General features: G+C 45.3%; 1 protein-coding gene across 2 annotated transcripts; it reads right to left on the reverse strand.

The window, feature by feature from the left end:
* Positions 1-194: 194 nt before the first annotated feature.
* On the reverse strand, positions 195-16273 carry ndel1b (nudE neurodevelopment protein 1-like 1b). Of its 2 annotated transcripts, none has more exons than XM_056287473.1 (10): positions 16187-16273; positions 12874-12970; positions 10265-10418; positions 7410-7558; positions 6942-7078; positions 6652-6819; positions 6469-6560; positions 6178-6323; positions 5862-5944; positions 195-306 (listed from the first exon to the last, which is right to left on the reverse strand). In XM_056287473.1, the coding sequence occupies exons 2-10, from the start codon at positions 12957-12959 to the stop codon at positions 296-298; spliced, it is 1026 nt and encodes a 341-aa protein (XP_056143448.1). In that variant the 5' UTR covers positions 12960-12970; positions 16187-16273; the 3' UTR covers positions 195-295. The 2 variants fall into 2 exon arrangements, with proteins under 2 accessions (XP_056143448.1, XP_056143447.1); XM_056287472.1 differs by having other exon boundaries at positions 199-306; positions 5858-5944.
* Between the last annotated feature and the right edge of the window lie 1161 nt (positions 16274-17434).

Consider the following 17434-nt stretch of genomic DNA (forward strand, 5'->3'; position numbering starts at 1 on the left):
TAAAACAAATCTTGACAGAACTCACCGTCATAATGCAGGATATCTGACCGTTGTACAATAACAAATCTCACAAACATCTGAACACATGCCATATACAATCTGAAATAAATAGGAACATAATACCATGTCAAAGTTATGTACAACTGTAGCAGGCAAAAGTTACAACCCTTTACAAACCTATATACACTGACTGGAGACAGCAGGCTCACATGGTACTCTGAGTGACCTCCCACGTCTGATGAAAACTTCCAAACTAAGCTTTGAAAATGAGAAGAGGGTGACGCTTATCAACGGATCAGCAAAAATCTGTAAAAAGCCAAACGGGTTCAGAGAGATAGGGATGTAAAGTAAATGCAATGGCAATGTCAAATCCAATAGAAAACCAAGAGGCACATCAAAAATAGATGAGGTTAAGGATTACAGTTGAGAGTTTAGTAACTGGCGTGCAGTATGGCATGATGACCACAATGCACCATTAACTGACAGTACAGACAGTAGCCACAGTTAACAGAAATCCAGTTTACACTGTAGTCAGAGTAAAATGCATGGATTACCAAGCATTCTGCCATGTGGGCTCAAAATGATCAGAGAAGATTTCACCTGCTTACAGTGCCTTGCAAAAGTATTCAACCCCCTTGACAGTCATCACTAATTTCTGGATTATAAAAGATACTCACACATCTGTTCCTGAACAATATTATTTTTGTGAATCCAAAAGCTCTAACAGCAGGTTCCCAAAGCCAAAATAAGTTATATTTCGTTGATTTTTTATTAATAAATCAAAACTAAAACACAGTGCTTGCAACCCCTTGTGCTCTGAAAGCTCCAAGTTTACACAAATGACATATTATTCTTAAGACAAACTCAAACTCGGGTTTGTTTTAGGAATAACTGTTTTGGACACGGCGACACGATGGTGCAGTGGTTAGCGCAAGTCACCTCACAGCAAGAAGGTCCTGGGTTCGAGCCCCGGGTTAGTCCAACCTTGGGGGTCGTCCCAGGTCGTCCTCTGTGTGGAGTTTGCATGTTCTCCCCGTGTCTGCGTGGGTTTCTTCCGGGGGCTCCGGTTTCCTCCCACAGTCCAAAGACATGCAGGTCAGGTGAATCGGCCATACTAAATTGCCCCTAGGTATGAAGTGTGTGTGTGTGTGTGTGTGTGTGTGTGTGTGTGTGTGTGTGTGTGTGTGTGTGTGTGTGTGTGTGTGTGTGTGTGTGTGTGTGTGTGTGTGTGTGTGTGTGTCAGCCCTGTGATGGCCTGGCGGCCTGTCCAGGGTGTCTCCCTGCCTGCTGCCTAATGACTGCTGGGATAGGCTCCAGCATCCCCGTGACCCTGAGAACAGGATAAGCGGTTTGGCTAATGGATGGATGGATGTTTTGAACATATTTAGTGTGCACCTGTAAGATATTAAAGTAACGGTCTCATTTATGGGTATAAAAAGCACTCCATGTAAAGTTCATTCGCCGGGCATGAACTCCATCAGAAAATGAAGACAAAGGAGCATAATACTGAAATAAGTAAGACAAAGTGATTAAAATGCAGAAGGCGGGAAAGGGAAAGGGATACAAAGGCGAGAAAGGGACACAAGACAATATCCAAGTGTTTGGATGTCCCATGGAACACTGCTGGATCCATTGTCAGAAAGTGGAAGCTGTATCACACCACCCAGACGCTTTGTAGGATAGGCCGTCCCTCAAAGCTAAGTGGCTGAGCAAGACGTGGGCTGGTGAGGAAAGCCGCAGCTGATCCTGCAACGACTTTGGAGGAGCTGCAGAGGTCAGTGGCTGAAACTGGAGTAATTGTGCATGAGTCAACCATATCACAGGCTCTCCATAAATTTGGCTTGTATGGGAAGGTGGCAAGAAAGAAGCCATTGCTCAAAATTATGCATATAAAAGCACTCTTGGAGTTTGCTACCAAGCATGAGAGAGACCCAGGTAGGATGTGGGTAAAGGTTTTGTGGTCAGATGAGACGAAAGTTGAGCTTTTTAGGAAAAACTCAAAGCGTTATGTGTGGTACAAACCTAACACTGCTCATGTCCTAAAAAACACCCTTCCTACAGTGAAGCATGGTGGCGGCAGCATAATGCAATGGGGTTGCTTTTCATCTGCAGGCACTGGGAACCTTGTTCAAATTGAGGGAAGAATGGATGGAGCTAAATACAGGGAAATATTGGACGTCTGCCATAAAACTGAAGCTTGGGAGAAGGTTCACCTTCCAGCAGGACAGTGATCCTAAGCACAAGGCTAAAGCAACAATGGCATGGCTCAGCAACAAAAATCTGTGACAAACTGAAAATCGCAGTCCAGAGGCGCCATCCCACCAACCTGCAAGACCTGCACAAATTCTGTCAAGAAGAATATGTAAAGCTTGTACATACTTACCCCAAGAGAATGATGGCTGTTACTGCAGCAAAAGGGTACTCTACAAAGTTTTTATGTGGGGGTTGAATACTTACGCAAGCACTATATTTTAGTTTTTAATTTTAAAAAGTCAGCAAAACAACTTATTTTGGCTTTGGGAACATGCTGTTAGAGCTTATTGGTGCACAAAAATAATATTGTTCAGGAACAGATGTGTGAGTACCTTTTATAATCCAGAAAGTAGTGATGACTGTCAAGGGGGTTGAATACTTTTGCAAGGCACTGTACATTACAGATCGATGGTTGGTATTGTGCATGTATTGTCGGTTAGGTGAATGTGCCTGCCGTATGAGACAAAATAAGATCTCTACTTCTAACGGCTTTGGTGAGCATCCACAAAGGAATGAACTTGGCTAAAGCAACATTTGTGAGAACCAGTTGTTTTGGTTTTTCTTAGCATTAATTTTGAGCCTTCATTGAACAAGGGAGTAGAAATGGAAGGGAAAAGTTGGGTGAAGAAGTGGGCGGCGGGGACAATCAGCAAATTTCCTGAAATGAACCCAAGGAAAGACTGCGATCAGGTTCGAGCCTACACACGACACAGCGATCTGGTTGAATCACCTGAACGAACAAAGCGCAGTTGGTTTAACTGCAAATTTAACCCCGGCATTTATTCTAGAGGTTAAAGAACCTTCTGATAAGAGTTTATCTTCAATATAAGTACAGCTTAGACTAACTACAACTTTACTATGGCTACATGGCTTTGAACTGTCGACATTCAGTCAATTCTTTGGATACGGGGTAGATCCTCTCACCCCACATCACATATGCACATGTGCAAGCAAGCAAAAAAACAAAAAACAAACGAACAAAAAAAAACCCAAAACAAAACAAGCAAATACGAATAGTATCGCACAATCAAAGCATACAGTAACAGGTTTTAAATACTTTGAACACATCCACTTTTAAATACAATACACTGTAAAGAGAACTTAGTTAAATTGTGCAATTAAAGTGAAAAGAGAAGAGAAGAAACGTTAAGAGGAGGCTGTGGTCATTTTAGGACCTTCGTCAGGTATTGCAGCGTAGATGTCTGTTGAAGATTGGAACCAAGTATACATAACGCACCACTTCAGAGCAGAGTGAGCAGCACATTTGCGTTGACATTCACACAAGAGCGGTTCAGCTCAGGCACATGCCTGTATGGTTAGGTACATAGGTGCACAAGCGCTGTGCACCTATGCAAAGATGTATTTGGAACTGCATGGAGCCATGTCAATTGTGCAATCAAGTCTCTGTCCCACACAGGAAATTCCACAAAAAAAGCACCCTCTGAAACAGGCAAACACGCACATCTAGGGTTGGGTATCAAGAACTAGTTCTGACTTGGAACCGGTTCCAATATCCCGAGAACAGGGGTATTTGTTAAGAAACGTAAATTTCGAGGCGCCTTGACGAATCCTGAAAGTGTACTTTCATTCACATTTGCAAAACAAGTCAAATGGATTGAGCATAAATTTTTTTTAAAAAAAGTCTAGAAAAAGAATTGGTCAATGTCCAGGCGTGCTACTCTAATGTCCTTATCACTGATGCTTTGTGTCAACATAGCATTTGGATGGGTTACTACGTGACTGACCAGAGCAAACCCTCTAAAGTTGGGCTAAACTTCGCTAAAGAATACAGCTGTACAAAAAACAAAACAAAACAAAAACAGCTATACAGCAAACTGCAATCATTGCAGTAAGATAATTTCATGCAGGGGAGGAAGCACCAACAATATGGCAAAGCATTTCCTGCAGCATAGTTTAAAGTGGCAATCTCCCAAGATTTTGATGCATTCTTTTTTTGGCATACACTTCTCAGGAGTCATTTCGAAACCAGTAACTAAGTTTGTCCGCCACCAGAACGCAGAGCGTTTGCGCCACCTAACCTCTCTGATGCACCCGCCACTGCTGGGTGGCGGGTCCTACCTGTGTGACGCTTGGGCTTTTTGGCGAGAATGATGACAGACACACATTTGTATTACTCCGTATCTAACTGAAATGGAAGGAATCTCTGTATGTCTGTCCTTCAATTTCCTTGACAACCGTTCATCTGATTGACTTCACACCCTGGCTGGTGTATTGCTGAGGGCCCAAGGAAGTGCAGCAAAAGTCAAGTTGTTTGGATGAGCGGTTCTCGAAAAAGCTGCAAGCAGTAAAGTTTCCAGTGAAGTTAGTCGTAAAACTTTGAATCGCTGCTTGTTTCTTCACTTCCTGTGGAGTCAACGAGCGGAAACACGAACAGCGTCGCTCTCCCATTGCAACATGCATTGTGGTCAGAGAGGGGATACACCTGTAGTCCTTCGAGTGTGAAGTTTGGACGAGTGGTTCTCAAGAAAGCTGCAAGCGGCAATACGCGAGGCCCGCACTGAACGGGCACCGCACTAGTTACTAACATCTTACTATTCGTGGGATTTCTATTTACGTTCTGCTGTTTCTATGTGTAAACTGACTGTATATAGTTGGTATATTATGATCGTAAAATCAAAATCATAAAAACAAAGGAAGTATTTTGGTGTAATTTTGCAGAGAAATCCAGTGGCGGCTGGCCAGTACAGGGCACTGGGGCGCCGCCCCCTTCAAATTTCAAGAGATGAAAATCTACTGAAACATGTTAAATATAATGTAGTTATATAATGCAAATAATTATTAAATAAAAGTGTTTTTCAGTCTGTGAGCGCCTGTCAGCAGCCATTAAATACTGGTTCCAAATGGTATTTGGTTGATTTCTGTCTGAATACGTATACTTCCTGGGTGAGGGGCGCCGGCCAAATGATACCTTATGTAAGCCCTCAAACTTTTGGCGAGCAGGTGAGCTAAGGCTGTTGTCTAATTGGTTTCTTCAGATTTTCCCTGGGGCACAGTCAGACACTCCCACTTTTACTGGCAGCGAATTGGTATTGTTTTAATGTTTTTTGATCTAATGTGATTGGACAATTCTCATGGCTGTCAATCATGTTCACACCCACCACGACGCCTCGTCTCGACTGTCAATCATCCACCGTCTACAAACCCTGATAAAATCTATAGGCTACATTGTCCTTCTTAATAACTTTGTGACTGTGTGGACATTAAAGCAGCTGTCAGGTGTGCTGTGCCAAGGTAAACTGTGCCCACCCCCAAACATTTTTAGCACCAGCCGCCACTGACATTAACCCCAAATGCTATATATCCATCATAATAATAGCTTTTGCCTCTGAAACATTTTTAATCCTTCTGCAAAAACTGACGTGAACTGCAACTGGTTTTGGTAAGAACCGGATATTACAGTGGAATCGATAAAATCTGAATGGTACCCAACCCTACAAACGTCCCTCTCTTGCACACGCGTGCATACCTGCACACATACACAAACACAATGTAATCGTCTTTCAGATGTCCTTTTTTGCTCCCTCATTCTGTGGGGTGGGTAAGAGCTTCCACAAAGGTTAGCCTGGGGGTAGGGAGGACTCACGCACTTAGAGGAAGCATGCCAGGAGGAGACACTGCTCTGGATACTGCCACAGAGGTCAATGAGCTGGGGTCCAGTCCATTTACAGTACTGCCGAACACAAAACATCCCACAACACACACGCACACACACACACAAATTCACTTAAAGTAATCAAGTCTAATACTGTAATCCATTATTATTATTATTATCACTCACTTTACTCTTGAGCTGTGAGAGTATTGCTTTAAACGAAACTTCAGCGACTGTTAAAGCGAGACCCACAGAGACCCACCCAAGAGGGAAGGTGAAGGGATAGTGTGGGATAGCTTCTGGAGACTCACGTTTTGTCAAAATAAGTGGTGTGCAATGCATGGGAGAACTGGGTGGCACTGCTGTTGATGAGCTTCCCGTTGGCTGTCGGGTGGTTTTTTCTCGTTGCCTGGTCCTTGGCAAAGTTCCGGCACACGGCTAATTTGGATTCCAGAGCCTTAAGACATGCAAACACAACCTGTGCTTAGACTTATCTACATCGGGGGAGCTGGGGTACTACAGGTTGCTCACAATTACACAGCACTGAATGATGTTTATCAACATGTGATAATACTGGCTGAATAAAGTCGCTGAAAACCTACCCCAACTTTCCTCAGCAGGTCCCCGACAATGTTAAGAGCAGAGATTCTAGCAGATGGAGTGAGCGAAGAGCTGCCACAGCCATTGGTCAATGCTACAGAGGGTAACAGGAGCAGGCAAAGTCATACACATATCCCGCACAGGTCCATGTCCAATGTGAAATAAAGACCAAGAGAGGTGCTTACCTTTAGAGCTGACGAAGGGGAGCTCTATGCCCTTCCCAACAGGCATGGCAGGGAGGGACAAAGATGCCTGGACCGCTGTGTCCATCTTATCGATGTCTGAGGTGGGTGAGCTGGGGGCCGACATCCTATCCGTGGTCCTCTCCCGTACTGCAAGCTCCTGCCTCAGGTCTGCAGAGAACAAACCCGGATATGTGACATACACCTCAGACAAGCCTAATGCTGATAGTAAAACTACTCCACAGGTGGAGGCTTGTATGCTATACTCTATACTGTACGTCTCTATCCCATACCTCGCGCCTCATCCTTCAGCCGCTGCACTGAGACCAAGAGAGACTCCTTCTCATCCAGCTCGCTCTCTAGAAAGGCGTTTCTCTCAATGGCTTGGTTCAAACGCCCCTCAAAGTCCTCCAGGGATACTATTGTAGCCCTGGAGGTAAAGGGTGAGGTGTGCAAATGTAAGTGCCTGTTTGATATTAAATTGTTATGCATATGATTTCAAGACCTAAATATCACAATCAATATATTCTGACATTCAAAAGTTGCTCATCTCTGAACATTCAACACCACTTCTCAACTAGAATGGTAATTGGGGGTTGGGGGGGGTCTCCTGAACCGGAAGAATAGAAATTCATTTACATATATGACCTTTTGCACTATCAATTTAAAGATCTCCAAATGAGAGCAGATGATGAACCTGACAGCACAGTGTGACACATTATGATCGAAAAATACGGGCGCCGACCCTTCCCCTGACTGACCTCTTGGCTCTCTCCAGGTCGTCGTTGGCCTGCTCCAGCTCTCGCACATATTTGTGGAGCTGGTCCTTGATGCTGCGTGTTTGGCCCAGGTCGTCCTCCAACATGGAGACCTGCTTATAACTCTGTGCATACTGCTGCTCCAGCTTCTCCTGAGGGTGGGTGGGTGGGGGTATAGAGAGCGAAGGAGGGAGGGAGAGAGAGAGTGGGGTAGAGTCATGAGCAAAACCAAGGACAACAAGAGATGAAAAGCCCCCCCCCCCCCCATTACCAAACCATACTTTCTGGTGACCTCCCTGGCATGGTAGTAATGAGGGAGTCTTTTTCCCAGACAAAATGTACGGCCCAGCTTATATTGTGGGCAACGTGGTTACAGCGGTTGAAATCCTCTCCGCTATAGAAGATTCCAAACATTCGGCTGTTTACTTCTAGGAAGAAATCTTTCACAAACAAAATGTTAAATATCTCTTCATAGGAAAGCATACAGAATCCCACGGACAAAAATCTAATCTAAGCTAGTCCTCTGCTGAAGGCCTGATGCCTCACAGAATCCATCTATCCCATTTTTTGAGACGTCTTCATAGGCAGAAACAAGACCTCCTTGGCTGAAGTGCTGGAAAACACAGTGTGTCATGGGATGCTGGGTTATGGAGTAACCTGACACAATAGTCTATACAATACTGATGACTTCAGAGGACAAAAATTCTTCTGAGTCACCCTGCTAGTAAGGGGGCGTTGCAAATACTTTCACCCTTCACCACAGGCCCCCTGTTGTTCCTGTGTGACACTGGTCTGGGAAGATCAGACTGGGGTCTTCTAAACTGTGCCCTCCGGAAAATGGGATGGAAAAGCAGTGTGACTCGTGGTCCCCCCTGGGCTGTTTACATACTGCCTTTCACAGCGTTAGCTACAACATGCTCACACACACACACACACACACACACACACACAAATGTCCAAGCCCATTGTTCAGGCATACAGGGGAAGATTAGGTGCCTGGCTTGCATCATGACAGAAATGTCTTCCGCCTTCTATTTTCACTCTCTTGATCCTGACATCCTATTAGAGAGTGCCGGGGGATTACATAAGGGCATGTCTTATCGACACCTAACTTACAGGAAGACATCAGACCTTACACTCTTTTTACTTAACACTGGTGGGGATCTACCTTGGGCAGCTCACAGCCCAGGGAAGAAACAGAAAGTCTGTGCAAAAGGTTCTGCAGGGTCCCTAACACATACACACATACACCTGAATTCAGTGTTTTCCATACTGTCATGCAGCTGTTTTAAAAGAGCCGCCGTAAATCTGGGTGTGTGAAATAGTGCAAGTAACATTTTTGCTTCTTCGTGTTTTAACTAAAAACAAGATGCTTGCTTATTTCTACTTTCGTCATTTGATTGAAGCAGAAATGACGTCGAGCAGCTTAGCTCACCGCCGACAGCAAGTGAGCTTGACCACTGAACCGTAGCGTGCGCGCGCGCGCGCACACACGCGCACACACACACACACACACACACACACACAGTGAATTTCCTACTGTCCATCATTTCAGCCTACGCGATACTGTTGCATGTTATCTTATGGACGCTTGTGAATGGTGGTGTGAGAAGTGGTTAAGAGAAAAATGTAATGCAATAACAAAGATGATCAAGCAATATGCTTTTATTTTGCTTTTTTCCTCCCCAATTGTACTTGGCCAACTACCGTACTTTCCGAGCCGTCCCGGTCGCTGCTCCACCCCCTCTGCCGATCTGGGGAGGGCTGCAGACTACCACATGCCTCCTCCGATACACGTGGAGTCGCCAGCCACTTCTTTTTACCTGACAGAGAGGAGTTTCACCAGGGGGGATCGAGCACGTGGGAGGATCACGCTATCCCACCCCCCCCCAGCCCCCTCCCCCCGGAACAGGCACCCTGACCGACCAGAGGGGGCGCTTAGTGCAGTGACCAGGACACGTACCAACACCCGGCTTCCCATCCAAAGACAAGGCCAACTGTGTCTGTAGAGATGCCCGACCAAGCCGGAGGTAACATGGGGATTCAAACCGGCGATCCCATTGTTGCAGCAATTTGTTTTAAGATTAAAACAATCAAACAAAAAGTGACTTGCCACTAATAAGCATATCAACAGTTGTGACAACCATGTAATGTGATGTAATGTGAAAAATACTGTATTCAGGTGCAACAAAGGTGTGTGTATGTGTGGTGGGATGTGTGGTAAACCAAAGCTTGCTGATTCTTTGTTGCTTGCAAAGGGAAATATATACTGGGTGCAGTATTACTGGTGCAAAGTGTTGTGTGAAATATTTTTCCTTCCCTAACCTTCATGACTGGTACGTAACAGCAGGAGTTGCTGAACAGTAGTGATGGGAATAAAGTAAACAACCCCCCCCATCCCCACCAAATTCCCCAGATTTTGGATTTCAAAACACAGGAACCGGGCCTGCTGTGGGAGGACTTTGTTGTTTGAAGGCCCATATGGCATCAAGCTTCCCAAAGACTTGGCTTGCTCTTGTAGTGAACTATTCAGAAACTGCAGCAAACTGATATCCAGTGAAGGCACTTGTAAATCACAGGTATTGTCAAACCTGCCGTGTGTCCGTCACCTTTCCATTTGCATTTGCTTGCTTGAGGTGGGGCCCAAGTAAAAATCATACATGTCACATTCAAAAAGTTCCTATGACAGTTTTTGAAAAGTAATACTATTGCAGCTACAATCCTATACAGTGACTATTATAAGAATGAATTATGAGTGTCATTCTGCAGCATTGTGTTTTCACTAAGTGTAGCTTATAATTACTGGAATAAAATCCATTTTAAAAAGTCCTGGGAGTCCGTGAAGCCCAGCTATTTACCTTGAGGTTATCCACCTCGCTCTTCAGTCTCTGGTTCTCAACCTGGAGGTCTCGTAGGCGGTGCTCGGCCTGGCCCAGCTGGGCCTCCAGCTCCGCCTCCAGCTCCCTGCTCCCCTCTTGGAACTCCTGCAGTTCCTCCCGGGCATCATGGTAGCTGGATAAAGTCCATGTGCACGTAACACAAACACACACACACACACACACCAAATTTAACAATGACTGTCGCATATCAGGCAAACTGTTCTCTGTTCACTATTCATTTCTGTGGCGCTGACCTGGCTGATTGACCTCAGACAAACCGAGAACGATGGCTGCCTTTTGTCCCTGTAACAGTACGAGTCAGGGTCGTGCATGTTCTAGTCACTTTATCTCCGCAGAGAGACGTTTAACAGAAAGAAAAAAAAACCCAGACAAAATACAGCAGTCATGATAAAAAGCCTGTCAAGATATTTGTAGACACTGCTGAGCTGTTTTTAATCCTTAATCCTGTCTCCTCTCTACAGAAAATAGCATGTTGGTCAGCATGTTGCGATAAGTGGTCTGAATTTAGCTCTACAGAGACAGCTGAAAAAAAAACAAAAAAAAAACTAACAGGCTAGGGAGTTGAACAGCAGCTCTGAAAACAGGTCAGCTGCCATGTGGCCTCTTCGTAGCAGAAGGGGTTAAAGGTCACGTGTAAACAGAATATGAGAGGCGTCTGGAATCAGGAAGGGGCTATGAGGTGATTTAGGAGCACAGGATGTTTCTGGGCACTGGTCAGACAGGGCTGCCCCCTGCACAGAGAGGTTTCCTTGTGCACACAAGATGACTTATCATCCATTCCCGATTCATACAGGAAGGCCGGATGAGGTGTCGAACTGAAATGGGGAACTTAGCTATCTGACCAAGGACGCCTGCACTATCAGCAAAGTCAGCCGTCGTCATTCCAAAAGTGCCCGGCGCCGGTGCTCACACCTACGACGACGTGAGGGCGCAAAGCTGTTCGGAGATCAGCTCACCGGCTCTTCTTACGCTGGCCTTGATGGTCTCACGGTGGCTTTGGCCACTGGCAGGATCCGTGAATCAGTTGTTGCGCCTGATCATTCCACTCATACCAGCACCACCGTGACTGCTCCATCAGCACGCCTGAGCGCATAACTTCCCTGTTCGACAGTACCGACTTGTCCTTGCACACCACAACAGCTTCGCCATTTCCAAGAAGCAGCGGAGCCACGTGCTTGTGACAACCAAATGCGTGAAAAAGAAAAAAAAAGGCGTGCAAATGAGAAATGCGCAGAATGGCAGGTCAAAGTAGCAGGCATTTATCACATGTTCAGATCTACTTAGCAATCTAGAGGACGTGCTTTTACTCTGAAGTTACCAAAGCATAAAAATAAAATCGGTTCGAAGCTATCGCCACATTAGGATGGCTTTCAACAGAGCACCAACAATCTAGCGATCGCTTAAGTGTTTCGTGGATGGCTCCTCGTTCAAGGGACCCCGAGAAAAACATCAGCACCAAAACATGTGTGAGTTAAACCACCGCTAACTACACCCTTTGAGGTATTTCTTTCCACTGGTTGATGTTGTTTTTTTTTCCTCCGTGACGTACTCTCAACAGGAAATTCTTCCAAACTTCCAGGAATTTAACCCCCCCCCCCCCCGAGAGATGTTTTTCACTTCAACGGGGAGATTTACAGAACCCAGTACCAACAGTACTGGATACACTTAGGCGTAGTAATAACTACATCAACTTAATGAAGCAGCACTTTTCAAAACAGTAACAAAATCCCTTAGTTGATAAAGGTATAAGCAGAAGGCAGCGGGAGCATTATTAATACAACTGTAGTAATTTCTTCCTACTTTATCCACAGCTGCTTTTCTGCCCAGTAAGAGAACTTACAGCAAAAGTCAGCCTGGCCTTTGCCTGATGTAGGCAAACACAGACAAACTCTGCAGCAGAATTTTGCTGAGGCAGAGTTTCCTATCACGAAACTTTAAACCAACACTCAGCTCAGAAAGGCCCGAAGTGTTTGTTTAAAATATGGGAACGCTGCCATGCATTTAACTCCTTCATAATCACACCGAGCTGCACAGCCCCAGCAGCTGGCCATCGGGCGAGAGGCAAAGTCTGTGGCTTTTACAAGGGGAGATGGGTGCCCGGCTACCTACAGCTGTTGACTTTGCGTTGGTACAACAACCCCTGTCTGCCTCAGCCATCTGATCTGTGAAACGAGGGCCTGCGCCTGGGAAGGCTGGGAAGTCTGCAGCCCTGACAAACGGGGTGAGGCGGGTTCACCTTTAACATCTTGTTGGGTACAACCTTTAAATGAGTAGAATACATTAATTGCGATTCTGTATAACAAGCTATAGGACACGGTCGTTGCGACAGCCTTTTTTTTTGCAATCAGTGAGTTGCAGGGAACAAAGAAAAGCTCTGCTTATGTAATGGGCTGACAACATGGTATTCACACCAACAGCGATAGCACCGCGGCCCATGTTTCATGCCTTTTGTTAAACTAAAAATGAGTTTAACAAAAGGCACGAAACATGACAGGGTGGAAATGAGTTATGCTTTGCATTTCAGGGCAGGGAAATTCAAACACGTGTTGAAACAGAGGACGGTATACCTTTTCTTATATTTGAGAGACAGAGACTTCCAGTAATCAACTTCCTCGTCCTTTGAAGAAAACTTGGGAATCATTTCTGTGTCCATGGTAGGGCAATCTATGGATTAAAAAAGAAGCTTTTTAGTCATTTTCAAATGCTAACAAGAGAGTGAGTATGGGAAAAAAATATATCTGATATCGTGGTGACATGACTAAAAGTAAGCTAAGCATTTAAACACAAAACTCGAATTAGCAACCCAAATGTTTAGAAACCTTTTCATTATTTGCATCATTTGGCATGTAGGATCGGGCCTCCTCTCGTCTCGGGCCAGGCCAACATCACAAGACACCCAGATAAAACTGGTCACAGAGGACTCTGGATGTCCTTGCCTGGCACTGTAGTTCTGTCTCTCCTCACTAAGTGCGCTGACAGCACACAGAGCTCACTTTGACCCATCCCACTCTGAACCACAAAGCCGCAGCAGATCTGAGGTCACGTCATTCTCGGTTACTCATGAATGACTGATTTCAGCCTCAGCCTCTGATGAGGAAGTCTGTCCCTTCCGACAATCAGCACACGCAGATCGGGCAGTAGCATGGCACGGTGACTTGACCCGATGAGATGGGCTCAGTTTTCTCAACGGCCCCCACCTCATAAAATCTAACATCCTTTCAGCATACTCCAACACCCACTACGTCTTAACCAAGATTGTGTGTGTTTAATGCCAGTAGTTCCAAACATCCGACCACAAAGTTATTTTTCCCCCCTCCAACCTTCTCTCCTACACAGAGCTGATTACTTTACAATGTGGGTTTTTTTTTCTTTTCTCTAATCTGCCTTACTAGCAAACACTGTGTTCATCTGTTCCCCATGTGAACGTCTTTGGAAAACGATTTGACACATCTGGCAGAAGCTACTGTGTGTGCCCCCGTGTGAGCCATACAGCAGGAATCCCAGGAATATTCATAATCCTAACACAGTCAGGAAGGACACGGGTCAGGTAGTTAATGGACATGGAACTAAATACCCTTTCGCTGGGTTGAAAGCTAATTAATCTATACCAGTGCTTTCTAAATTCTCTGCTATGTTCCAAAAGCTTGGGCAATACTTGGGTAAACTTTGGGTTGTATTTAAAAACAGGCTGCAGAAAGAAGCCAATTTGTTAGGCCCAAAGGACACAATTGGTTGCAATAAAAAAAAAAGCTGAATTAAACAAAGGCCTTAAAAAACTGAAAAAAAAACTAGCATCATTTGTTGTAAATTGGACTAATCTAGTGTGTGTTGGATTTAGAGCTCCAACATAAAGGAAAGTCCTATGTTCTCTTCCATAATGTGAGTGAATTTGGCAAATACAGGGTTGTGGGGTCAGAAGCAGGACATCTTATTTATTTCATCCGACGTTTCTTCAAGATGGTTTTACTAACAAATGGCTTTTCACACTGCCGTTCAATATCTCAGTGTCTCTAGATATGACCACACAACCACAAAGACACACACACACACACACACACACAACATACTATACATGAATATGTATATGTTGTTATGTTTATGGATATATATATAATATGGAGTCCAAAAGAAAGTATGGAATGACAAAGATTTCCCCATAGCACTAATGAAATATGATACTAGATATTAAAGTGTCATCTAACAACCAAGGCCAAGGTTCTGAACTCACCAGATAACAACACCTACATGACCCCCCCCCCATTAAATGCAGAGGTCAAATGATGAATACTCATGTAACAAGCAGAAATAAAAGCCCAGTGGGGGTCCGGATAGTCTGAATCAAACCTGGCCCTTAACTTCTATTGGTCAGTGATGATGTGAATCAGCAGAAACAAGAGGCTGCTGTTCCCACAGTGATTCACATGGGGAGGCTATTCGTAAGCTGCACCACCAACAGCAAGGTATGAACTAAAAGAGACGCAGCAAAAATCGGTGTTTCTACGTCCGTCTGCCTGCTCGGGCTGCTGTGTCAATTCAGGACAGTCAACGACAGACAGGCCCTAAATTTGCTGACGGAAAAAAACCCAAAACAAACAAAATGAAATAGGTTAACTGACAGCGCACAAGGCAGCAGCTGCTTAGGCTACGCCAGAGAAAATGTCACATCCTTGTAACTGTCGTCTCATGCTGGGGGGGGAGGGGAGGGGGGGACGTCAGGCTGCTTTACGGATCCTGTGGCTTTGGTGACAACTGCAAGACAGGCATGTCGGACCGTCAACGTCCCACCGAGCACACACATGCGTTTAGAAATAACCACAACATTGTATTTTGCTACGAGAGGACGGCGGTGAAGAGAGGAGAGCGGATCTGTCCAGCCAGGCCACACAGACGACATGCTTACAGCAAACACGTGCAAAAACCCTACCTACAGGTCAGCAAAACGACCGAGGAACCGTCGGGCCCCTCCATTAGGGTGACTATCTAGAGCAGTGGTTCTCAACCTTTTTGGGGTCCTGGACCCCCTGCGTATTTTTGATCTACCCTGAGGACCCCTCCACCTGATCTTGGGGGAGGGGGGTTGCAATGTGATAGAAACAGTAGAAACTGCATTTTAAATTGCATGATAGCATTTATTCACTCTCTGGGGCAAAAATAAGAGCTTTCAGTTGTTACTTAGATATAGTTAACAAAACAGAATTCTTATGCAGTAACTTTCAGATATATGTAACAAAACAGAATATGTATTCAGTAACTTTCAGATATATGTAACAACAGAATTTTTATGCAGTAACTTTTAACAATGCACACGGGAGCGAGATCTCTTATTAAAATACAATAAATTACACTTATGAAACAGATGTAATTAGAGAAAAAAGTCCTGTTACCCTTTATAGTCTAGGTAGATAAAGGTCTTAGTCACATTTGAGTAAAATAATCCTATTTCTATAAATGTCACAGGATCTTTTTTTTTAAAGATATTTTATTTTCGCGGACCCCTTGCAATTACACCACGGACCACTAGGGGTCCGCGGACCCCCGGTTGAGAAACACTGATCTAGAGAAGCGGCGGTCCGTTGTCACATACAGCGAACGCTATTCTGACGCTTGCGATGCACATAAAAGCGTACCGCCTTCTGTACACCATTCACTGTCCTTATAGAAGTAACACGTGCTAACGGCGAGCACGCTAACTCCAGCTGACACAACCGTGACCTAATCACACACAGGCAACCCGGCGCGGAGGGCCGTCCGAGCGGTCGTCAGGACAGGACGAGCCCACACCGGCGACTGCAGGTACAGACGAGGTTGATTAACTCGATAACCAAGTCGAGATCGATCGATAACATACAACAAGCGACTGCGCGACGCTCAGTTGGGTACCTGGGCATGTCAAATCCACGTAAAAGCGCCTTCTCCGATTTAGCTGGACGCCTCCTCGCCGACGTCTCGCCCCGCCACACACGGACCCCGCCGGGACATCTGACAGCAGCGTGTTTAGGAAATTGCCAACGCGTCCCTCGGAAGCGACGTAGCTTCCGATAGCGGCGTGACGCGCTGACGTCATTGCCGCGTACGTCAGCGCTGGGCGGGGAAATAGACGGACTCCTCGGTTTGCCGGGAACTCTCCCCCCCCCGCCCGCCCCCTCTGATGACGACTACGGCAGCGCCACACCAGGGAGAGAGAAAAAAAGAAAAGATCACAGTTCGGTTGACTCCCAATGATAAAACTGTATCCATAACAAAGGGGGAAGACATTCAGTTTATATTATTCACCCGTGCAACGCGAGTTTACAAATGTCTTACACTTGTGTATTTTGCAGTAAAGAAAGCGAAACTGTATTTCGTTTCCTTGAAGAGTGTAACTGCTAGAATTTGCTGAACTGTCGGCTTGCATGGCCGTAACATAACAACAGAGACACGAGCAAATACATTGAGTTATTGTTTTTTAGATGCTGGTGTAACCGCTTATTTTCTTCCCCGGTGCGGGATTCGACACGGGGTGTACTGCACCACAAGGCGACATCACTAACCGCTCGGTTAAAGGGTCAGACCCGTTAGCTAGGGGCTAACGTGTCTTATTAGTAGTTTACAGTCGTCACCCTCCCAGGAAGCGCGCCCTCGCGCTTTGTTATTCCCGCGCTCCGAAGAGACTTCTGAGGATCTGCTCTCTTCCGGATCCCACCGCCGCCACCAATGTAACCGGTTACTTTCTTGCCCGGTGCGGGATTCGATTCAGGGTGTACACTGGTTTCTAAATTTTTTTAATTGACGTCTATTGGATATAATCTCATGCAATCTATTGGATTAATTGACAATACTGATATTTTTTCAAGTACTTTTATAATACGTTTATTGTGTAACAAGTTTAAATGTATTTTTATCGTATTTTCCTTCTTTCAGCTTTTTCCCTGTTTTTCAGGGGTCGCCACAGCAGATTTTACAGTTTCCACCAGGAGCCTGTGAGGGCACAGTGCCAATGACCGTTGTTCGATCTGGTATGGTCTTGTCAATCTGCATATTGATTTGGCAAAATTTTACGTCGGATGCCCTTCCTGACACAACCACTAACCCTATGGACGGGGGCACAGGTAAAGCGCTGGATGCCATCCCAGTATTCATGGACTTGCG

The sequence above is a fragment of the Lampris incognitus genome, chromosome 10 (genome assembly GCF_029633865.1).
Source record: "Lampris incognitus isolate fLamInc1 chromosome 10, fLamInc1.hap2, whole genome shotgun sequence".
NCBI lineage: Eukaryota > Metazoa > Chordata > Actinopteri > Lampriformes > Lampridae > Lampris > Lampris incognitus.

What these genes read in the sequence shown, in the direction of transcription:
- ndel1b (XM_056287472.1), bottom strand. Translation starts at nt 12,959, where the DNA reads ATGGACACAGAAATGATTCCCAAGTTTTCTTCAAAGGACGAGGAAGTT. An exon ending in ACCTGCTGAGGAAAGTTGGG is followed by an intron (nt 6,324 to 6,468) that starts GTAGGTTTTCAG and finishes GCATGTCTTAAG; the next exon opens with GCTCTGGAATCCAAATTAGC. An exon ending in ACCACTTATTTTGACAAAAC is followed by an intron (nt 5,945 to 6,177) that starts GTGAGTCTCCAG and finishes TGTGTTCGGCAG; the next exon opens with TACTGTAAATGGACTGGACC.